Source organism: Microcaecilia unicolor, chromosome 1 (assembly GCF_901765095.1).
Source record: "Microcaecilia unicolor chromosome 1, aMicUni1.1, whole genome shotgun sequence".
NCBI classification, from domain to species: Eukaryota; Metazoa; Chordata; class Amphibia; order Gymnophiona; family Siphonopidae; genus Microcaecilia; species Microcaecilia unicolor.
Genome location: NC_044031.1, coordinates 437,698,958 through 437,716,249, shown reverse-complemented (window position 1 = coordinate 437,716,249; position 17,292 = coordinate 437,698,958). Strand labels below are relative to the sequence as shown.

Sequence of the window (17,292 nt, the reverse complement as noted above, 5' to 3'; positions counted from 1 at the left end):
CACACTATGGGCGAGCGCCTGTGGGTGCATGCTACAGACAGCACCGGCTCTATGAAGACAAACTCAAGGCCCTAATGACGTCAAAAGATGTTCCAAAGATGCCTGATAGAAATGGTGACAAGTGCTCCTCATCAGGAGCCTCTTCTCTCCTGCTAGCTGACAATGCAGAAGGATGCTTCTCATATGCTGTACGCTAGAGAGACGATCACTCCCCAGTTTGGGCTTCTTTTGTTTTCATTGATTTCACAATTGTCATCTTCCAAAGGGTGATGACAATTTCATTCTTTACAACTTCATTAATATTATTCACCTCTATACTATAGCACGATACAGTACTAGTAAAACCCAGCACAGAAGTACTTAACACGTACATGTGTGCATTGGGATCCAACCAATTGCTTCCATCAGTTTCTGATCCAGGTAATAAGCCAGTCCAGGTAATAGGTGGTGGGCAAAAAACCCACTTTATAGTATTTTACTAGTGTTATTTTTCTGACTGTCATGATTATTAGAGCATTACAAAGCTACTAGTAAATTGAAGAATAGTATGGAATTCAGCAACGGCCAATTCAACAGAGGTCCCAGAGTCCAGCAATATCTGTAGAGGCTGCCATCTTAGTGATTCCCTCAGATGGCTGTTTTGATGCAGTTGGATAGCGAGTTACTTCTGAAGGTTTCACTAGAAGGATTGTAGGCTTTCTATTAAGTTACATTCCTATATTTCTTAGAGGTCACTACATACCTGAAGAAGTACTATGACAATGCTATGGAAAACAAGGTACATATTCTAGAAATTACCCTGGACTTGATATGGCAACTTCAAGTATGTTAACATTAATGATATAGGCATCAACTTTTATTTTACTGGCTTGAGGAATTTTGTGCTTTATGGAGGTGGCCACTTATCCTATGTCAAGCAGACTCATCTTTTGTCAAGCACAGAATGCAATGTGCACCACTGAGTTAACAGCAGGTCCCATGGAATTCCCTCCCTACAAATCCTTTTGTCAAGTGGTATGCACTTTCTGAATTCATCTAGACTGTTGAATTCACCTATCGCTTCCTTTCACACCTATAGCTTCATTTCAGTTTGCTCCGAGTCTCTCTGCAGCTCCTGATACTCTGCCTTATCTGTCTTTATGTTGCATCTCCGCTGGCACATCATGTTGCCTATTCAGATACTTGATTATCCTATGCCAAGGCTTTCTATTCAATTTGCCAATTCCAGCTGGCTCGAGCACTGAACAACGGTTAGGCAAGAAATTGACTAAATCTTTGGAAATATTAATCCTGAAAAAGGTGACAACCCTTCCGAAGGCTTCCCCGTATACTGTTTTATTTTTCTTTTCCTTTCATGTAATGGGAGGACTTAACACTAATGGCACAGTACATACTTTCATACAGTTAGATAAGGAGCAAGGCCTCCAAGCACAGCTCTGCATTCATGAATTGGCATACCAGTCTCATCCATCACTTGCATTGTGCTGCAGGTATATAATATTCTGAGAATTGAGGTTTTGGTCACCTAATGATGGGACAAAATCTGGATCTGGAACTAATTATGGTATTTGAGCTTGGATGTGCTGGGCAAAATCTATGTGAAAGACATCATTATATGAATCCCCATAGTTTTGGGCCCTGTATGTGACATTTCCATCATATATCAAATGGCAGGCTATCATGATCTGAAATAGAATCGGTCCAATGAATGTGCGGTGCACCGGATTAAAGAGTTAGGACAGAGGAAGTAGGCTATTCTTGAAACTGAGTTGTGTATGGGGCACGAAAAAGCCAACAGTTAGTAGCATAACCTCTGTGACTCACACTGAATTGGGGTACTGTTGCATCACACAGAGGGCATTTGAGTTTGGTGTACTGACTTGCATGTGTTATATAGATTCGCGTAGGATCTGGCGATGCTCTACCAGCTGTTCTGCAGTTCATTCTAGGATGGAGGGAACAGAAATGAAAACTGGGATGTTGGTACACAAAGGGCCACACAATGCTCTACCATCCAAGGAGGGCTGCAAAGGCAAGGAGAGTGAATAGTCTCATATGCTTACTCAACCCATTATGAGCTAAGTCCTCTTATGTATATAGATACATGGTGAGAGCCACCTATCGCAGGCTATGAATATGTGTTTTTTTTCGTTACAGTGCACATACAAATGTCAGAGATGAAAGTGGCCACAGCTAAGAGTAAGTTTGGTGGGGAGACCATGACAAACGAGGTTTTGCTGTCTGTGGCGGTGGGTCCTAGCTGGATAGAGTACACAGCACTATGTCTTAGACCAAAGCAAGGTCAATTGTCAACTGGTTGTTGACACATGATAGCAGTGCCAGAGTAACAGATTATCAGCAGTGCCTACCTCAGGGGTCCTTTTACTAAGGTGGGCTGAAAAATGGCCTGTGGTAGTGTAGGCATTGTTTTGAATACATGCATATCCATTTTTCAGCGCACCTGTAAAAATGCCTTTTAAAAAACATTTTGACAGAAAATGGACGTGCGGCAAAATGAAAATTGATGCATGTTCATTTTGGGTCTGAGACCTTACTGCCACCCATTGACTTAGTGTTAAAGTCTCACGCGTTAACCGGGTGGTAATGGTCTATGCGCATCAGATGCATTTTACTGCCTGGTAGCACCGCGCACCAGAAAATAAAAATTATTTTCTGGTGAACGTAGGGAACATGCGTCAAAATTAAATTACTGCCCAGGCTACGTGGTAGCCGGGCGGTATCTCGGATTGGCGCGCGTTGGGTGCACATAGGCACTTATGTGACTTAAAATGGTCTCTAAGACTTGAATGGAATGGAGATGCTGAAGGTTTCAAGAAAGACAGTCAACAGTTGTGAAGGGGAAGATGCTTTTATGGCAATCCCCTGATCAAAGATCTGTTGTTAGCACCTAGGTATGTCGGTGGTATGTGCCCCAGGTGGAGCAGAAATCTACACCATGACTAAGGCAGAAATAGAAGGATCTGTGTGACTCAAAAGGCTAGGCCACTTGCCCAAATGCTCTAGATAGAAAATTGAGTCATATATTTGATTGCTTATTATTGTAAAATGTATACATGAATGAAATTTGCTAAGATTTACATATATAAATTGTAGAATGCAGCGACCATAATAAATTCCACACTTTTCTCGGATAACTTGTCATGTGTTTATATATGTTGTGCATGGTGTGGCACGGAAAGGAGAATGCCAAGGTGCCACCTGCCCAGTTTGTGAGCACATCACACGTATCCTTAACTGCACAGAGGATGGCAATAATTAAAAATGACTTAAAATATGTAAATACAATTCTAACTAAATAAAACTCTTTCTGGTCAATATTCTGGTGATGAGCATTTTTTTAAGAACACTCACTACCAATGGTCAAATTAGACCCTGGCACTGATGTCCAGGTGAGTGGCAATAGCCAGAGATTATACAGTATGGCTGATAATCAGTGTCATACACGCATAGCTAACAGGAAAGGTTAGGGCACCTATCTGAGTGGTCCAACTTGCCCAATTAACTATGTGGGTACTGACACTGAATACTGCTGATTCCTACATAACTTCTGGGACCACTCCCCCCAGACTGTCTCGGCTGCTTAGACAGTGTTATGGCAGTTAAGTGCTATTGAATAGAATATTGATGGCTGGCTCAATATATCTGGGCAGAAGCTTTGAATATTGGGCCATTTGATCATAGCTCCCTTTGTGTTGAACATCAGAATTCAGTTTTTGTAGTATAATGCCACAAATGGTTCCTGGTTTAATCTGAGTTTTGCTGTAGGTTAAATTTCTAATGCTGAACCTTGTATTAAAATATTGCTTAACATACCCCCATATTGATGCTTTTTTAGTGTAATTTATATTTTATGCCTGAGAAAGTTGAATTCACACAAACAAAGAGGCTGATCTAGCAATAATTCATTTTCACAAGTCATCTGTTAATAGATGGGTCATTAGGTATACACCTTCTGGCAACTGCATGGAAATGAACTTATTGCTTATTAGGTTTTAAAAGAGGGATAACTTCAAACCAAAATAGTCTCACCCTCTACAATATTTGTTAGACATAAAACAGCAAGGGAATTAGTGTCTGAAACTCAATATGCAATTGCTGCTGATCTTTACAGCAATCAGAGTTAAGTGCTTCTCTTTGATCACTGCATTGAGGCCCATTCAGAGTATAACTTCATCAAACTCTGGAGTAGAATTTTGAAAGCAGAAATCAATGAGTTGTCAACTCACTGGTAGTTAGCACTGTCTTTCCAGATGGTTATGTCAAAGAGTAATTACATGTTAGCAGTGTGATTACTGTTATGTTTATTTACTTCTGTTGGAAGAAATGTACCTCTTCCCTACCAAAGTCCAGGTTAAAACAAATGTACAGCACTTTGTTTGAATAATGATCACTGAGGGATGATTTATTAAGGTTTGCTCCAAAGAGACACAATGGGGAAAATAGCTTAGCTTAGTTAAGTGAATTGGCCTGTACCATCAGAAACCTTAAGGAGTTAATAAACAAAATGCCCATTGCCTGGAAAATCCCAGAGATAGTTTTTACCCAAGAAGTCTCCTGAAATAATTAATGGGAAATTAAATGGAGAGTATTGATTTAATTGTTATCATTGTTATCAATGTGAGCTACTGTTAAGTTGTATTATTTTACCACTAACTCATATTTTAGCACAATTCTATTTTAAGCAATGAGACCATGTTTCTAATAACTGTGGTTAATAGTAAAATAACATATGTATATTTATTTATTTATTTATTTATTTAAAAAGCTTATAACCCGCTTTAACCTAAATGGTTACCATAAAAACACACTTGATAATTATGAATCAAAAACATACAATTACAGTAATGCACTGCTATACTTCCCCATCAAATTTCTTAAACTATAATACAGTGCTAACAGTAACCCACATTGATAACTCCTCCCCCCCCCAAAAAAAAAATCTGTGCTCATAAGTACATATGTATTGTCATACTGGGACAGACTTAAGGTCTATCTAGCCCAGCATCCTGTTTCTCACAGTGGCCAATCCAGGTTAAGTACCTGGCAAGATCCCCAAACAGTACAATACATTTTATGCTGCTTATTCTAGAAATAAGCAGTGGATTTTCCCGAAGTCTATTTTAATAATGGTCTATGGACTTTTCCTTTGGGAAGCTATCCAAACCTTTTTTAAACCTCGATGTGTAAAACTTTGCCAAAGAAAAACTATTTACATGGTTTGAGTATTCAAAATTATGTATGTGTTTTCTTTCTCTGACAAAACCTCAATTGAGTAATGACTATTTGGGATATATATCTTCTTTTTTTTATAATATAACTCACACCTTTCCAGACAGAATAGGAATTTCCCTTTCCCTTTGGGGTTTATAATGAAAACCTGTAACTCAGATAATCATGGTATAAATGATTAATCCAAGGGCACAAGACGCACCAGTATGATTTAAACTCTGGTTTATTGGATTCTTAGGGGGTCTTTCACTAAGCCACAGAAGCGTTAGCTCATGGTAGAAGTCAATTGGTGGTAAACACCAAGACGCCCATAGGAATACAATGGACGTCTCAACATTTACCACAAGCTGATTTCTGCTGTGAGCTAAAAATGCTACCACCATTTAGTATAAGACCTACTCAGCCTACTGTTCTAACCACTAGGCTGTTTCTTCACTTGTGTATACCTACCATGGGCACTTTGATTATTGCCCACTCTCCATGTTGATAAAAACACAGTGGCGTAGTAAGGGGAGGCGGGAGGGGCGGTCCGTCCCAGGTGTCAGCTCGGCGGGGGTGCTCCCTGCCAGCTCCCCCCCCCTCAGCGCATCAACACCCCTCCCCTGATTAGCTCCCGCACCCTACCTTTAAAAAGAATATCGGAATCCCAGGCGAGGCGCAGCGCCTCGCGCCTGCCCTGCATGTAAAAGAAATGTGGACCGTCGGGCCTTCCCTCGCTCTATCTGTCCCGCCCTCCACTGACGCACCTTCCTATTTCCACAAGGGTGGGACAGACAGAGCGAGGGAAGGCCCAATGGTCCACATTTCCTTTACGTGCAGGGCAGTCGTGAGGCGCTGTGCCTCGGATTTTGATATTCTTTTTAACCCTAGAACGCATATTGGGGGCCTTTTAGGCCCCCATGCTTACATTTTTGCTATTATCTGCAAAATTACTTTAGTTAGAATTTTGAAACTCAAGGTATTACTCAAGTATGTCATTGTTGATAATATCCAGTTGTTCATATAATTTTTTTTCATAGGCATTATGGTGTAACAATGCTTGTTTGGTGAAAACTACATCTGTACGAATTGGGGGCCTTTTAGGCCCCCGCTGTTTTTATCATGTTCTCAGAAGTGTTTGTGTCTCAAGTTACTTTATTTGTACTCAGTAATGCTGGTGGAGGGGCCAGGGTGTGGATAATAACATGTGAGGATGTCATGTGATTTTTGGAGGGAGTGATAAGGCCATGACATCACCTCAGGTCCTCTGAACACTGAGGACAGTATACACTGTGAGCTAATTGCTGAAGGACCTGTGATAAGATAAGCTGTTGAGAGGAAATCTGTTTCATTTTCTAACATCTAGTCAGCAATGGCACAGTCTTCCTCCAAGTGTCTGACTGACCAAGAGATTGAAGGGATTATGTTTCAAAGCGATGATGAAAGTGAACTATCTTTGTCTGATGAAGAATATCTGCCACCAGCTAATCAAACATCCTCATCCAGTGATTCTTCTGATGATGAAGAAGTGAATCTAGTGGATCCTCAAGAAGTGATAAGTAGAACATCCAAAACGAATGTTTTTTGGGACAGTAATCCTACATTAGTCGGACGTACTCCAATACACAATATTGTGAGACAGGCTCAAGGAGCTGTGGGAAGTCCCAGTTACTTTACCCCTAAAGATGTATTCTGTACTTATTTTTTCTGACAATATTGCAGAAGAGGTCCTATTATGTTCAAACCTAGAAGGAAGACGTATCGCTTCAGCAAAAAATAAGTCCTGGAAAAATATCTCAAAAGAGGAACTTTATGCATATATTGGACTTTTCCTGCTGGCAGGGAGTCAAAAATCGTATGATGTCCCAATACGAGAATTATTTCTGGACCCACTTTCTGATCCACACTATAAGGCGACAATGTCAGTGGGCAGATATGAGGAAATTAGAAGGATCATTCGCTTTGATGATAAGCGAACTCGTGCAGCGAGGTTTGAAACAGACAAATTAGCCCCTATCAGTTATATCTGGAACATATTTATCAAAAATTGCACAAAACTTTACAATCCTAGTACTAATGTTACTGTAGATGAGCAACTTGTACCGTTCAGAGGACGCTGCAAATTCATACAATACATGCCCAGCAAGCCAGCCAAGTACGGTATAAAAATCTTCTGGATGTGTGATTCTGGAAATTATTATGGCATAAATGGCGTAATCTACTGTGGCAAAGAGGTTGGTGCACCAGTACAGAAGGATCTGGGGTCTGAAATAGTCAAAACTCTTGCTGTTCCAATATTCAATTCAGGTAGAAACATCACCATGGACAATTATTTCACCAATGTTGAACTAGGCAATTTTCTGCTTGCAAAAGCTATTACACTTGTTGGTACTATAAAGCAAAACAGACGAGAAATTCCAGCAGCACTCAAACACAATCGTCAGCGAGCACTTTATGAGAGTGTCTTTGGATTCAATAACAAAGCGACTTTGGTATCTTACAAGGCAAAGAAGGAGAAATCTGTAATTTTACTCAGTACCATGCATCACGATTGCAGTGTTGACAGCAATAACCAAAAATTGAAACCAGAAATCATCCTGCATTACAATGCAACAAAAGGAGGTGTAGATAAAATGGATGAGATGGTGGGAGAATATTCGTGTAAGAGGCAAACAAAACGATGGCCTGTAGTACTATTTTCAAATATGCTTGATGTAGCAGCCCTAAATTCATTCATTATTTATACAGAAACTCATCCTGAATTTCATGCACAGAGGAAGGACAGGAGACGCTTATTCTTGAAGGACCTTTGTCATGAACTTGTAATACCTCACATGATAGAGCGAAGCGACTTGAAATGCTTGCCAAAGAAAACTAAAGAAGCAATGAAACGGTGTGGCGTACAGTTTCAGATTACTCCAGAGCCAGGAGAAAGAAAACGAAAGCGTTGTTTCATGTGTCCAAGAAACATAGAGAGGAAAACTGAGCGATATTGTTCCACTTGTAAGGAAACTGTTTGCAAAGAACACTCTTCTGAAAAAATAACATGTCAGAATTGTTTGGAAGACTAATATAATAGAAAAGAAAGTTAGAATAAAAATGTAGCTGCAGCTAGTTTGCTATAGATTTCTATGCATTTTTGTGTGTTTTCATGTCTTTGCGTGAAATTTGGGAAAAAAAAGATTTTTTGGTGTTTTCTGTGAAAAATTATAATTAAAATGTTGTCCACTATTCATATTTTATTGAGCAATTTTGAAATAAACTTGTGAAAGTTATTTAAGTGTGTTTTTCTACATTATGTGCATGGGGGCCTAAAAGGCCCCCATGACGTTAATATGTATATTTTTAACGTCATGCGTTCTAGGGTTAAAGGTAGAGTGCGGGAGCTGGTCGGGGGGGAGGGGGGTGTCGATGCGCCATGGGGGGATGTCATCATGCTGCACCCGGGGGGGGGGGGGGGTGCAACGGCGAACTGCCCCGCCCCGGGTGGCAGCCCCCCTGCTACGCCACTGTAAAAACATTTTTTAACTACATAACTATCTTTAGAATTTTAATTCTGGTGAACCTAAAATACCTCAACCCACACTGCATTAAACTTCCAAAAGAAATTCACAAGGATTTGATAAATACAGTCATTTGACTCTCTATTACTGGAAATCTTTAATCTCCCAGGCCGGTTCTTTGTAACATTTTCATTAACAATATTTCTGAAGGTCTGTCTGGTAAGGTTTGCCTCTTTGCAGATGATACCACAATCTGCAATAGGATAGACACCCCTGATGGTGTAGATTACATGAGGAAAGACTTAGCAAACTTTGGGGAATGGTCTGGAAATTGGCAGCTCAGATTTAATACAAAAAAACAAAATGCAGGGTCATTCATTTGGGTTGCAAAAACCCAAGGGAACAGTACAGGTGAGGGGGTGAAGAACTTTTATACATTAAACAGGAGCAGAATTCATGTGTGATTGTATATGATGATTTTAAGGTGACAAACATGTAGAAAAGATGATGGTGGAATCTAAAAGGATGCTTGGGTGCATAGGGAGAGGAATGGCCAGCAGGAAAAAGGAGGTGATGATGCCCCTATATAACACTCTGGTGAGACCTCATACAGAGTATTGTGTACAATTCTGGAGGTTGCACCTTCAAAAAGATAAACAGGATGGAGTCAGTCCAGAGGGCAACTACTAAAATGGTCAGTGGTCTTTGTCATAAAGCTTATGGGGACAGACTTAAAGATTTCAATATGTATACTTTTGAAGAAAAGTAGGACAAGAAAGATATGATACAGACATTTAAATACCTATGCAACATAAATGCCCAGGAGGTGAGCCTCTCAATTGAAAGGAAGCTCTGGAACGAAGGGGCATAGGATGAAGGTGAAAGGGAACAGACTTAGAAGTAATCTGAGGAAATACTTCTTCTTGGAAAGGGTGGTGAATTCGTGGAACTGCTTCCTGGTGGAGATGAAAATGGTATCTGAATTCTCCTTGTGGAGGATATAATTATGCAAATAATTTGATTACAGTGAACTGAACGTGCTGGCATGCAGTTATTTAGATACCTTGTCAATGTTCACTGTTTTATAAGTGCTTTGTTGAAGAGATAGGATCTCTTTTTAAGAGGTATGATTTTGTGAGGATTGTTATTGATTGCATATATAATTGGAACCCATTTTGGTTAAAGCAGGATATGTGTTTTATAAATAAATAAATAAATAAATAAGAGAGCTTGGGACAAGTACATAGGAGAGACAGGGAGAGTAGATGTTATGGATGGGCAGATTGGATAAGCCATATGATCTTTTCTTGTCTATATTTTTCTGTGTTTCTAACCTTAAAAGGTCTTCGTTCTCTCACACTTGTTGACTTACAGTCTTTAATCCTGCAGTGCTAACTGGTAAGCCCTGCTTTACCACACCCAAAGGTTACTGATTTACGGAGTCTTTTAGGCCTCTAGTACCACCTAATAAAATTTGCCTAAGGACACCAATAGACCAGGGGCCTCAGGGATCCTAGAAATATGTGAAAGAGAAAACTATAATCCACATCAACCAAAGAGAAGACAAAGTACAAAAGGTCAAACATCTACCTAACAGTGCCTAAACATTTACCACACTGCCATACCCAGGATCCTTGACCATGCTTTGGAACCATAGGCTTGTTTAATGTCTGATCAGCTGCTAAGAAATCTTCTGTGAACCATGATGTCATCTCTGAACAGCATCTAGACATTTTAGGAATAAGTGAAACCTGACTAAATGAAACTGGGGTGTACCACTATTTGAACTGTGCTTAATAGGTTTCAATATTCAACAACAATTAAGACCTGGAATTCAGAGTGGAGAGGTAGCAGCCCTTATTCAAGACACAATCAAACTGTACAGAATCACTAAACCCCTAGCTAAATAAATTAGAGAGGGCACGTTATCAAGGTGTGGTAAAAGGCAAGCTTTTACCACACCTTGATTAACCATGGGATTCATCAATCTGCAAGATAACAGTCTCACAGGTTGTTGAATCCAGTAGTAAAAATAATGCTGTGTATGAGCCACCTCACAAGCAGCATTATTCCAGTGGCCCAGAGGCATTGAGCCTAAAGCTGTGACCCAATGCTACTGGGACAGAGAATGAGGGCTGTCTAAGCCTTTTTCCCACCCTCCCCCAAATCACATCTCCACTTCCAATCCAAGCTCCCACCTCCTGAAACATATCCACACCCCCCGGTCCAAGCCCCCCCTCCCCATCCCCAGAGCACTTCCTCACTCCTCAATCTAAGCCCCCCATCCCCCAGAGCACTTCTCCACCCTCTGCTCCAAGTCCTCTATCTCCCAAAGAGTCCCACATCCCTAGCAGGACCTAGTGATTAAGCAGGAGCGACTAGAGCATTTTTTTCTCTACAATTTGGTAAGTTTGTGTACCATATCTTACTGCCTCCATTACCCATTTCCATTTCTTGTATTAATTCACCTACTGTGAATAATCACACAAGGAATAAATACCAGAATGCATTAAGAAGTTTGAGTCTCTGAGCTACTGCAGTCAGTAAATTCAGGAAAAGGAGAAATAGAAATTTTAAAAAAGAGAAAACAAATAACATTTCATTCATTCTGTTCCAGTCCTATGGCTGAGGATAATTACAAGTAACACATAACAGCTGAGCCTACTCAACTGGTTAAAACAAAGGGGCTAGAAAATACAGAAATGTATTTTTCTCTGGAAGCATGGTATTGCATTCTTGAAAAGGAATTTGATGTGCAAACTGGAAAAATTGATAAATGGGAGCAATTTTGGCTGCTATTAAATCCATGCACTCCAATTAAAAGAGGAAGTCCATATGACAAAAATAAATAGACCTTTCTGTAAAACAAGGGAGAAAAATAAAAATAGAGTTACTTTTTCGACTTAGTTTTGCCTTTTTGGTTAAAGGTGTCTCAGTAATTGATGGAAAGGAACCATATATTTCTGCTGTGCTGTGAAAAAAAGGTAACAGTGTTAGACGTTTCTATGTGTTAGTTTCATCACTAATATTCCTCTATTATTAGGATATTTTTCAAAGCACATAGAGATATGCAAAGTCTGTAAATACCTGAGAGATTTGCACCTGCTTTTTCTATGAAAATCTTTTCCCTGAAAATCAGCACAAGTAAGTCTCAAAATGTGAAACTAAGTTTGATGCCTCCGCTGATGTAAGCCCTGCTTTTGAGCCTAATTTTCCCAAAGAGTAAACATACCTGTTGGTGATCCTTTTAACTGCTTACAAGATGGACATTTTTTTCAGACAGCCTACATGCCCCTGAAAATAGCTTGAAAACTGCCCTCTCTTTGTTTTAAGCATCAAAATTCATTCTTTACATATGAAATAGAAAATACATAAGCAGCAAGACACAAAATAAAGCTAGGAAGGAGGAAGAGCCTGGAAGTGAATGATGACCTCATGCATAATCAATTATTCTGCCTATGTATTTTTAATTGTTGTATTGTTGCATTGTTTCTTGGCCTGGCATGGTGTTTTGTTTTCCAGCTTCTATCTTGATATCTACCTATACAGGCGACTAAGCAGTTTACACAAAGATAAAATAAAATAATAGGACACTACTGATGGTGAGGGAAAAGGGAGAGGTGGGAGGTTGGGACAGGTAGGGTAAGAGGGAAACATTGGTCAGGGATATAGAATGTGTGCAAGGGTAGACTACACAGTAACAGAGCCAAAGAATTCAGAAAATATAAGCGTTTTTCTAAAGAGCTTCGAAGGACTGTAATGACTGAGGTGAATGAAGGGAGGAAGGTAAGAAATTGCAAAGTTTAAGGCCTAAGTAGTTGAAAGCAGTATCACAGGAAAGTGAGAGGTGAAGAGCAGCTAGTGAGGGAACATGGAGGAGACTGTCAGTGGAGGAGCAAATATTGTGGGTGGGGGAGTAAAGAATCAATAATTTATTTACGCAAGCTGGGGATGTGTGTGTGTGGGGGGGGGGGGCATTTGGAAACTAGTATGAGTATTTTGAAATAATCCTTGTAGATACCAGAAACTAGTGTTCAACATGGAGGAGGGGTGTGACATGGTGAGTACAGTGATTAAGTTTAACAGCGGTGGACTGAATGAGTTGAAGGCGCTTAATAGAATGGAGGGGAATACCAGCATAGAGTGAATTGCAGTAATCAATGCAGGTAATGAACATGGCAAGAACTGGAGAGTATAGAGAGTGAGAGGAGAGAAAAGGATGAACTGAGTGTATGCGGTGAAGAGCAAAAAACAATGGGCAGACAAATGCGTCAGTCTGAGTTTTAAAGATGAGTTTGGAAACAAAGATAATACTACCAATTCCTTGAAAGGGAGACAGTGGGAATTGAGGAGATGAGCCAGGGGTGGTGGGGTATGAAGCTTGGAGAAGATAATGGCTTCACACTTCAATGAATTAAGAAAGTGACCACTCTCATCATTACTGCATTCACCATACCCAGGTATGAGTCCTAAATGTGTTGCCAATTTGTTCTGCATCTATGCCTCTACCTGTCATTTTTGCCTGTAAGCTCCATGTAAGTCTTCTTAATGTTAGATCACTGAATTCCAAACATCATTTGATTAAGGATCCCATGAAGACTCATAACAAGTTTATATTATGCATTACTCAGACTTGGATCACAAAGTCCACCACCCTAGTGGTTAGGGTGGTGGACTTTGGTCTTGAGGAACTGAGTTCGATTCCCACTTCAGGTACAGGCAAGCTCCTTGTGACTCTGGGCAAGTCACTTAACTCTCCATTGCCCCAGGTACAAATAAGTACCTGTATACAATATGTAAGCCGCATTGAGCCTGCCATGAGTGGGAAAGCGCGGGGTACAAATGTAATTTTAAAAAAATGCTGATACTACATATCTATTGCAGCCCATCTTTCCTAACTTTGAACAGCTCTTTGTTAATCAATCAGGAAAGTGAGGTGATGAAGTGGACATTACCTATGCCAACACAGTTGATCTTTTATCCTCCTCCTCTTGCCACTTTTAATAGTGTTACTATTTACAAGCAACTTTAGTATAGCATATTACAAATTACTACTACTACTTATAATTTCTATAGTGCTACTAGATGTACGCAGCGCTGTACAATTGAACATGAAGAGACAGTCCCTGCTCGACAGAGCTTACAATCTAATTCTTCTGCTTAATATAAGGGGATTTTAATCTCCATCTAGAAGATACTCTGCTCCTTTTTGTATCAGACTCCTTAGCTTTTATACATGATATCTCTCTTGTCCAATAGATAACCACCCCTACACACTCAGCTAGAGAAATTTTAGATGGTATTTTTCGTTCAAAATGTTCATCTTTGCCTTTGACAGATCTTTTATCAATGCCTCTCCCATGGACAGATGGACTATGGGATATAAATTTCTCAAATAAAAAGAAAAAAATAATAAAAAGACAGCATCTTTTCCTTTGTATTGATATATTGTGTTATAAGTGTATCAAATTCCTTTATTGATAATCTCTCCATCATTTATACTGAATTTGTCCTATATATTGCCCTGAAAAGCCAGAACACAATAACTCAAATTTTTGTCAAAACTAAGCTAACTCACCAGATGTCCTCTAGTTACTGTGTATTTCTTAATATGAAAACCATTTAACATTTGGATGCATTTTCAAGCTTGTAGGAAAAGTCCAAAACACAGTTATCTCTTGATAAATGGGAGATAGGTTAAGCTAGAACACAGTACTATAGTAGTTTTGGTCTAGAATTACATCATGGGGATTTATTCAAAGACATCATTTTTTTGTTTTACTCTTCTCATATTTGCATTCTCAACAGTTACTGCATTTTGGCTTTTCAGGGCAGTATAGAGTTCCAGAGCCGTTCTTTTCTTTGTTTTTCATTTTGTTAGTTTCCTATGGTTATTGATTATTTCCCTATAGGCTGTGCTATACAAGAGCCTCTCTTGATTTGTAAAATTTGAAACTTATAAATAAAATTTAAAAAAAAAACAGTAATTGCTCAGTGTGTTCATTTTAAAATACTGCTAAGAAATATTGCAAAATCAATTTATTTGTGCCCTATCAAGACTAAGGTCTCTACTTAAGCATTAAATACTAAACTGGATTTAAAAGTGCACAGTAACAAATTACATAATGGTTTTTATGTCAGTGGTACACTGGGATTCAACACTCAGTAGGACTAGAATGTTTAAACCCAAGGTACCGCTGACACAAACTATCAGCAATTCACAGTATCAAATGTCCTTCTTGTGGCTTTGAACTGCAATGACAGCAATAACTTTCTGTCATTGATGCTGATTATGTCTCACAGACCTAATGCAACTTAGAAATATGAGCTTCTGCTCTCGGTAAAATATTAAGATACTTTTCACAAATAAAGGGCCTCTTTTACATAGTAACATAGTAAATGACGGCAGATAAAGACCTGAACGGTCCATCCAGTCTGCCCAAAAAGAAACTCCACACTAATGATTCCCGGCATGGCAAATGAGTGGAAGCCCATAGAAATTGAATGAGCTTCCTCTCACTTGCCACATGGGAATCGCTAGTGTGGCCTTATAAAAGAAGCCCAGAGTTAGTCAAAGCAATCAAAGTAGTTAATATTTAGGTATAGGCAGAATATAAGTTAATAAACCTTAACCTTAAAACTTACCAAGCAATGTCAGAATACATGCCAATATCGCTATAAGGGCTCCGGTGCTAAGTCCCGCAGGTAAAATATATGCCTCTGCATTGCATGTTTGAGCTATACCATTTGCATCACAATCACACACTCGAACAGTCAAGGTATTGGTGCTGCTAAGTGAAGGAGAACCACTGTCCACAATGAGAATTGGCAAGTAGAAGACAGACTGTTCCTGTCGCCGAAACCCATTTCTTCTGGTTAGTATTGATGCCGTGTTATCTATAAAGAAAAATGGACTCAAGTAAGATGTCTGTATAAAACATTTCAGAACAACAGGACTGGATTAAGAACCCCTGCTTTAAAGACTCTAAAGTAGCTTAGGCACCCTTTTACTAAAATGTAGAATTTTTTTTTCACTTTTTGTGAACTAGGTACATGGCAAGTACAAAACGTTTGCCTGCATCTATCACACAGGGCATGCATTTACTATGTGGGTGCTCCAGTGCTGTCTGGCACAGCATGTAACATATAACATAGTGCCAGTCAAACATAGACCTGCTACCATGGTAGCTTACATCTCCTGGTCTGATCCCCGTACCTAGTCAAAACCTGTCCGTCCATCTCCCAACTGATACAATCCCCCTCAAGAAGGCCTCTTCAACTTGGTCTGATCCCCCAAAGAAGACCCCTCTGAGCTGTCCTAAATTCACCCACCTTAGCTTATACGTGCATCAGCTGAATATCGCCAGCACCCGCATAAGCCCCAGCTCCTCCCCAACACACCCCCTGAAATACCCCTGACCAGCCCACTTTTTTGGGGACTGGTCAGAGGCAATATTCAGTGGCACTGCATGGTTTAGTTCTGCTGAATATCAGCAGCTAGATGGGGACAGGTGATTTAAGCGGGCTAGAGCCTCTCCAGCATACTTAAATCACTCTGATTATTGGCCCCTATGTTTTAAGTATTTTTTTCTGAATAATCACAAATCATCTTGGGTCCAAACAGCTACTGGTAAATCATTCCATAACAGCATTCCAGCTACAGAATGTGTCAAAAAAAATTCCAGTCAATCCATACAGGTGACAGAACCAATTGTTCTTGAATATTACACTCGGCTCATAATAAGGGTCATATTTCTGTAAAACAGAGAGACCTGGCAGACCCACTAACCTTAATTTCTTAAAAATCAAACACTACAACTTAATCTGAGCAAAACAATTTTATCGGCAATCAGTGCAGATTAAATTATACCAGAGTAATGTTTTCAAATAAACATGTCCCTGAAATTAGATGAACAGCTTCATTTAAGGGCATGCTTACTATAGTGTAGTAAGTTTTGGCAATGATCAAGGCGTGGTAAATGCAAAGGATTTGTGCTGGCTGTGGCCTGGTCAATAAATGCCTTGCAGTTAGTTCATAGGGCACACTCTTACCCACATTGGCTTGTTGTAAATACATTGGCAGATAGTGCATATGCATTGATTCAGTCTTGGCTGCTGCTCTAATTTCACCCCTTCCCCCCACCAGAAAAAAAAACATTAGCAGCACGCACCCTATTCCTGATCTATGTTCAAACCTCTTGTCCAATCCCTCCAATGAACAAGCACCCCTCTCCCCATTCAGTTGCTCCAATCATCAAGCTTCTCTTATGCTCAGTACCTAACTCTACCCCTACCCCTTTTGACAGATAAATCCCTTCTGGTAGTACCTGCTTGTCCCTCATGATTGAAGGCACAACTTCAAAGTACTTCCTCCCATCAGCAGGAATAACAGCAGAGGACTGTGGCACAGCTTGAGCTGTTTAATGAGAATGTTGACTGCCAGCTGAGCTCAAAATGTTAGATTTAATCTTTGCTGCTTCTTTTGTGGTACTACTTCTAGGGTTAAATCTGCTAAATAAGGGTGATAGTCTAGTGAATGGAGCAGGAACAATCAAGTGTA

At 39.8% G+C, this 17,292-nt stretch overlaps 1 protein-coding gene across 1 annotated transcript in view; it reads right to left on the bottom strand.

Moving 5' to 3' along the window:
• Nucleotides 1-17,292, bottom strand: part of CDH7 (cadherin 7) — a 335,699-nt gene that overhangs the window by 18,139 nt on the left and 300,268 nt on the right. The window contains exon 10 of the mRNA XM_030212588.1: nt 15,378-15,629. Within this exon, the coding sequence (XP_030068448.1) occupies nt 15,378-15,629 (252 nt within the window). The remainder of the gene's footprint in view (nt 1-15,377; nt 15,630-17,292) is intronic.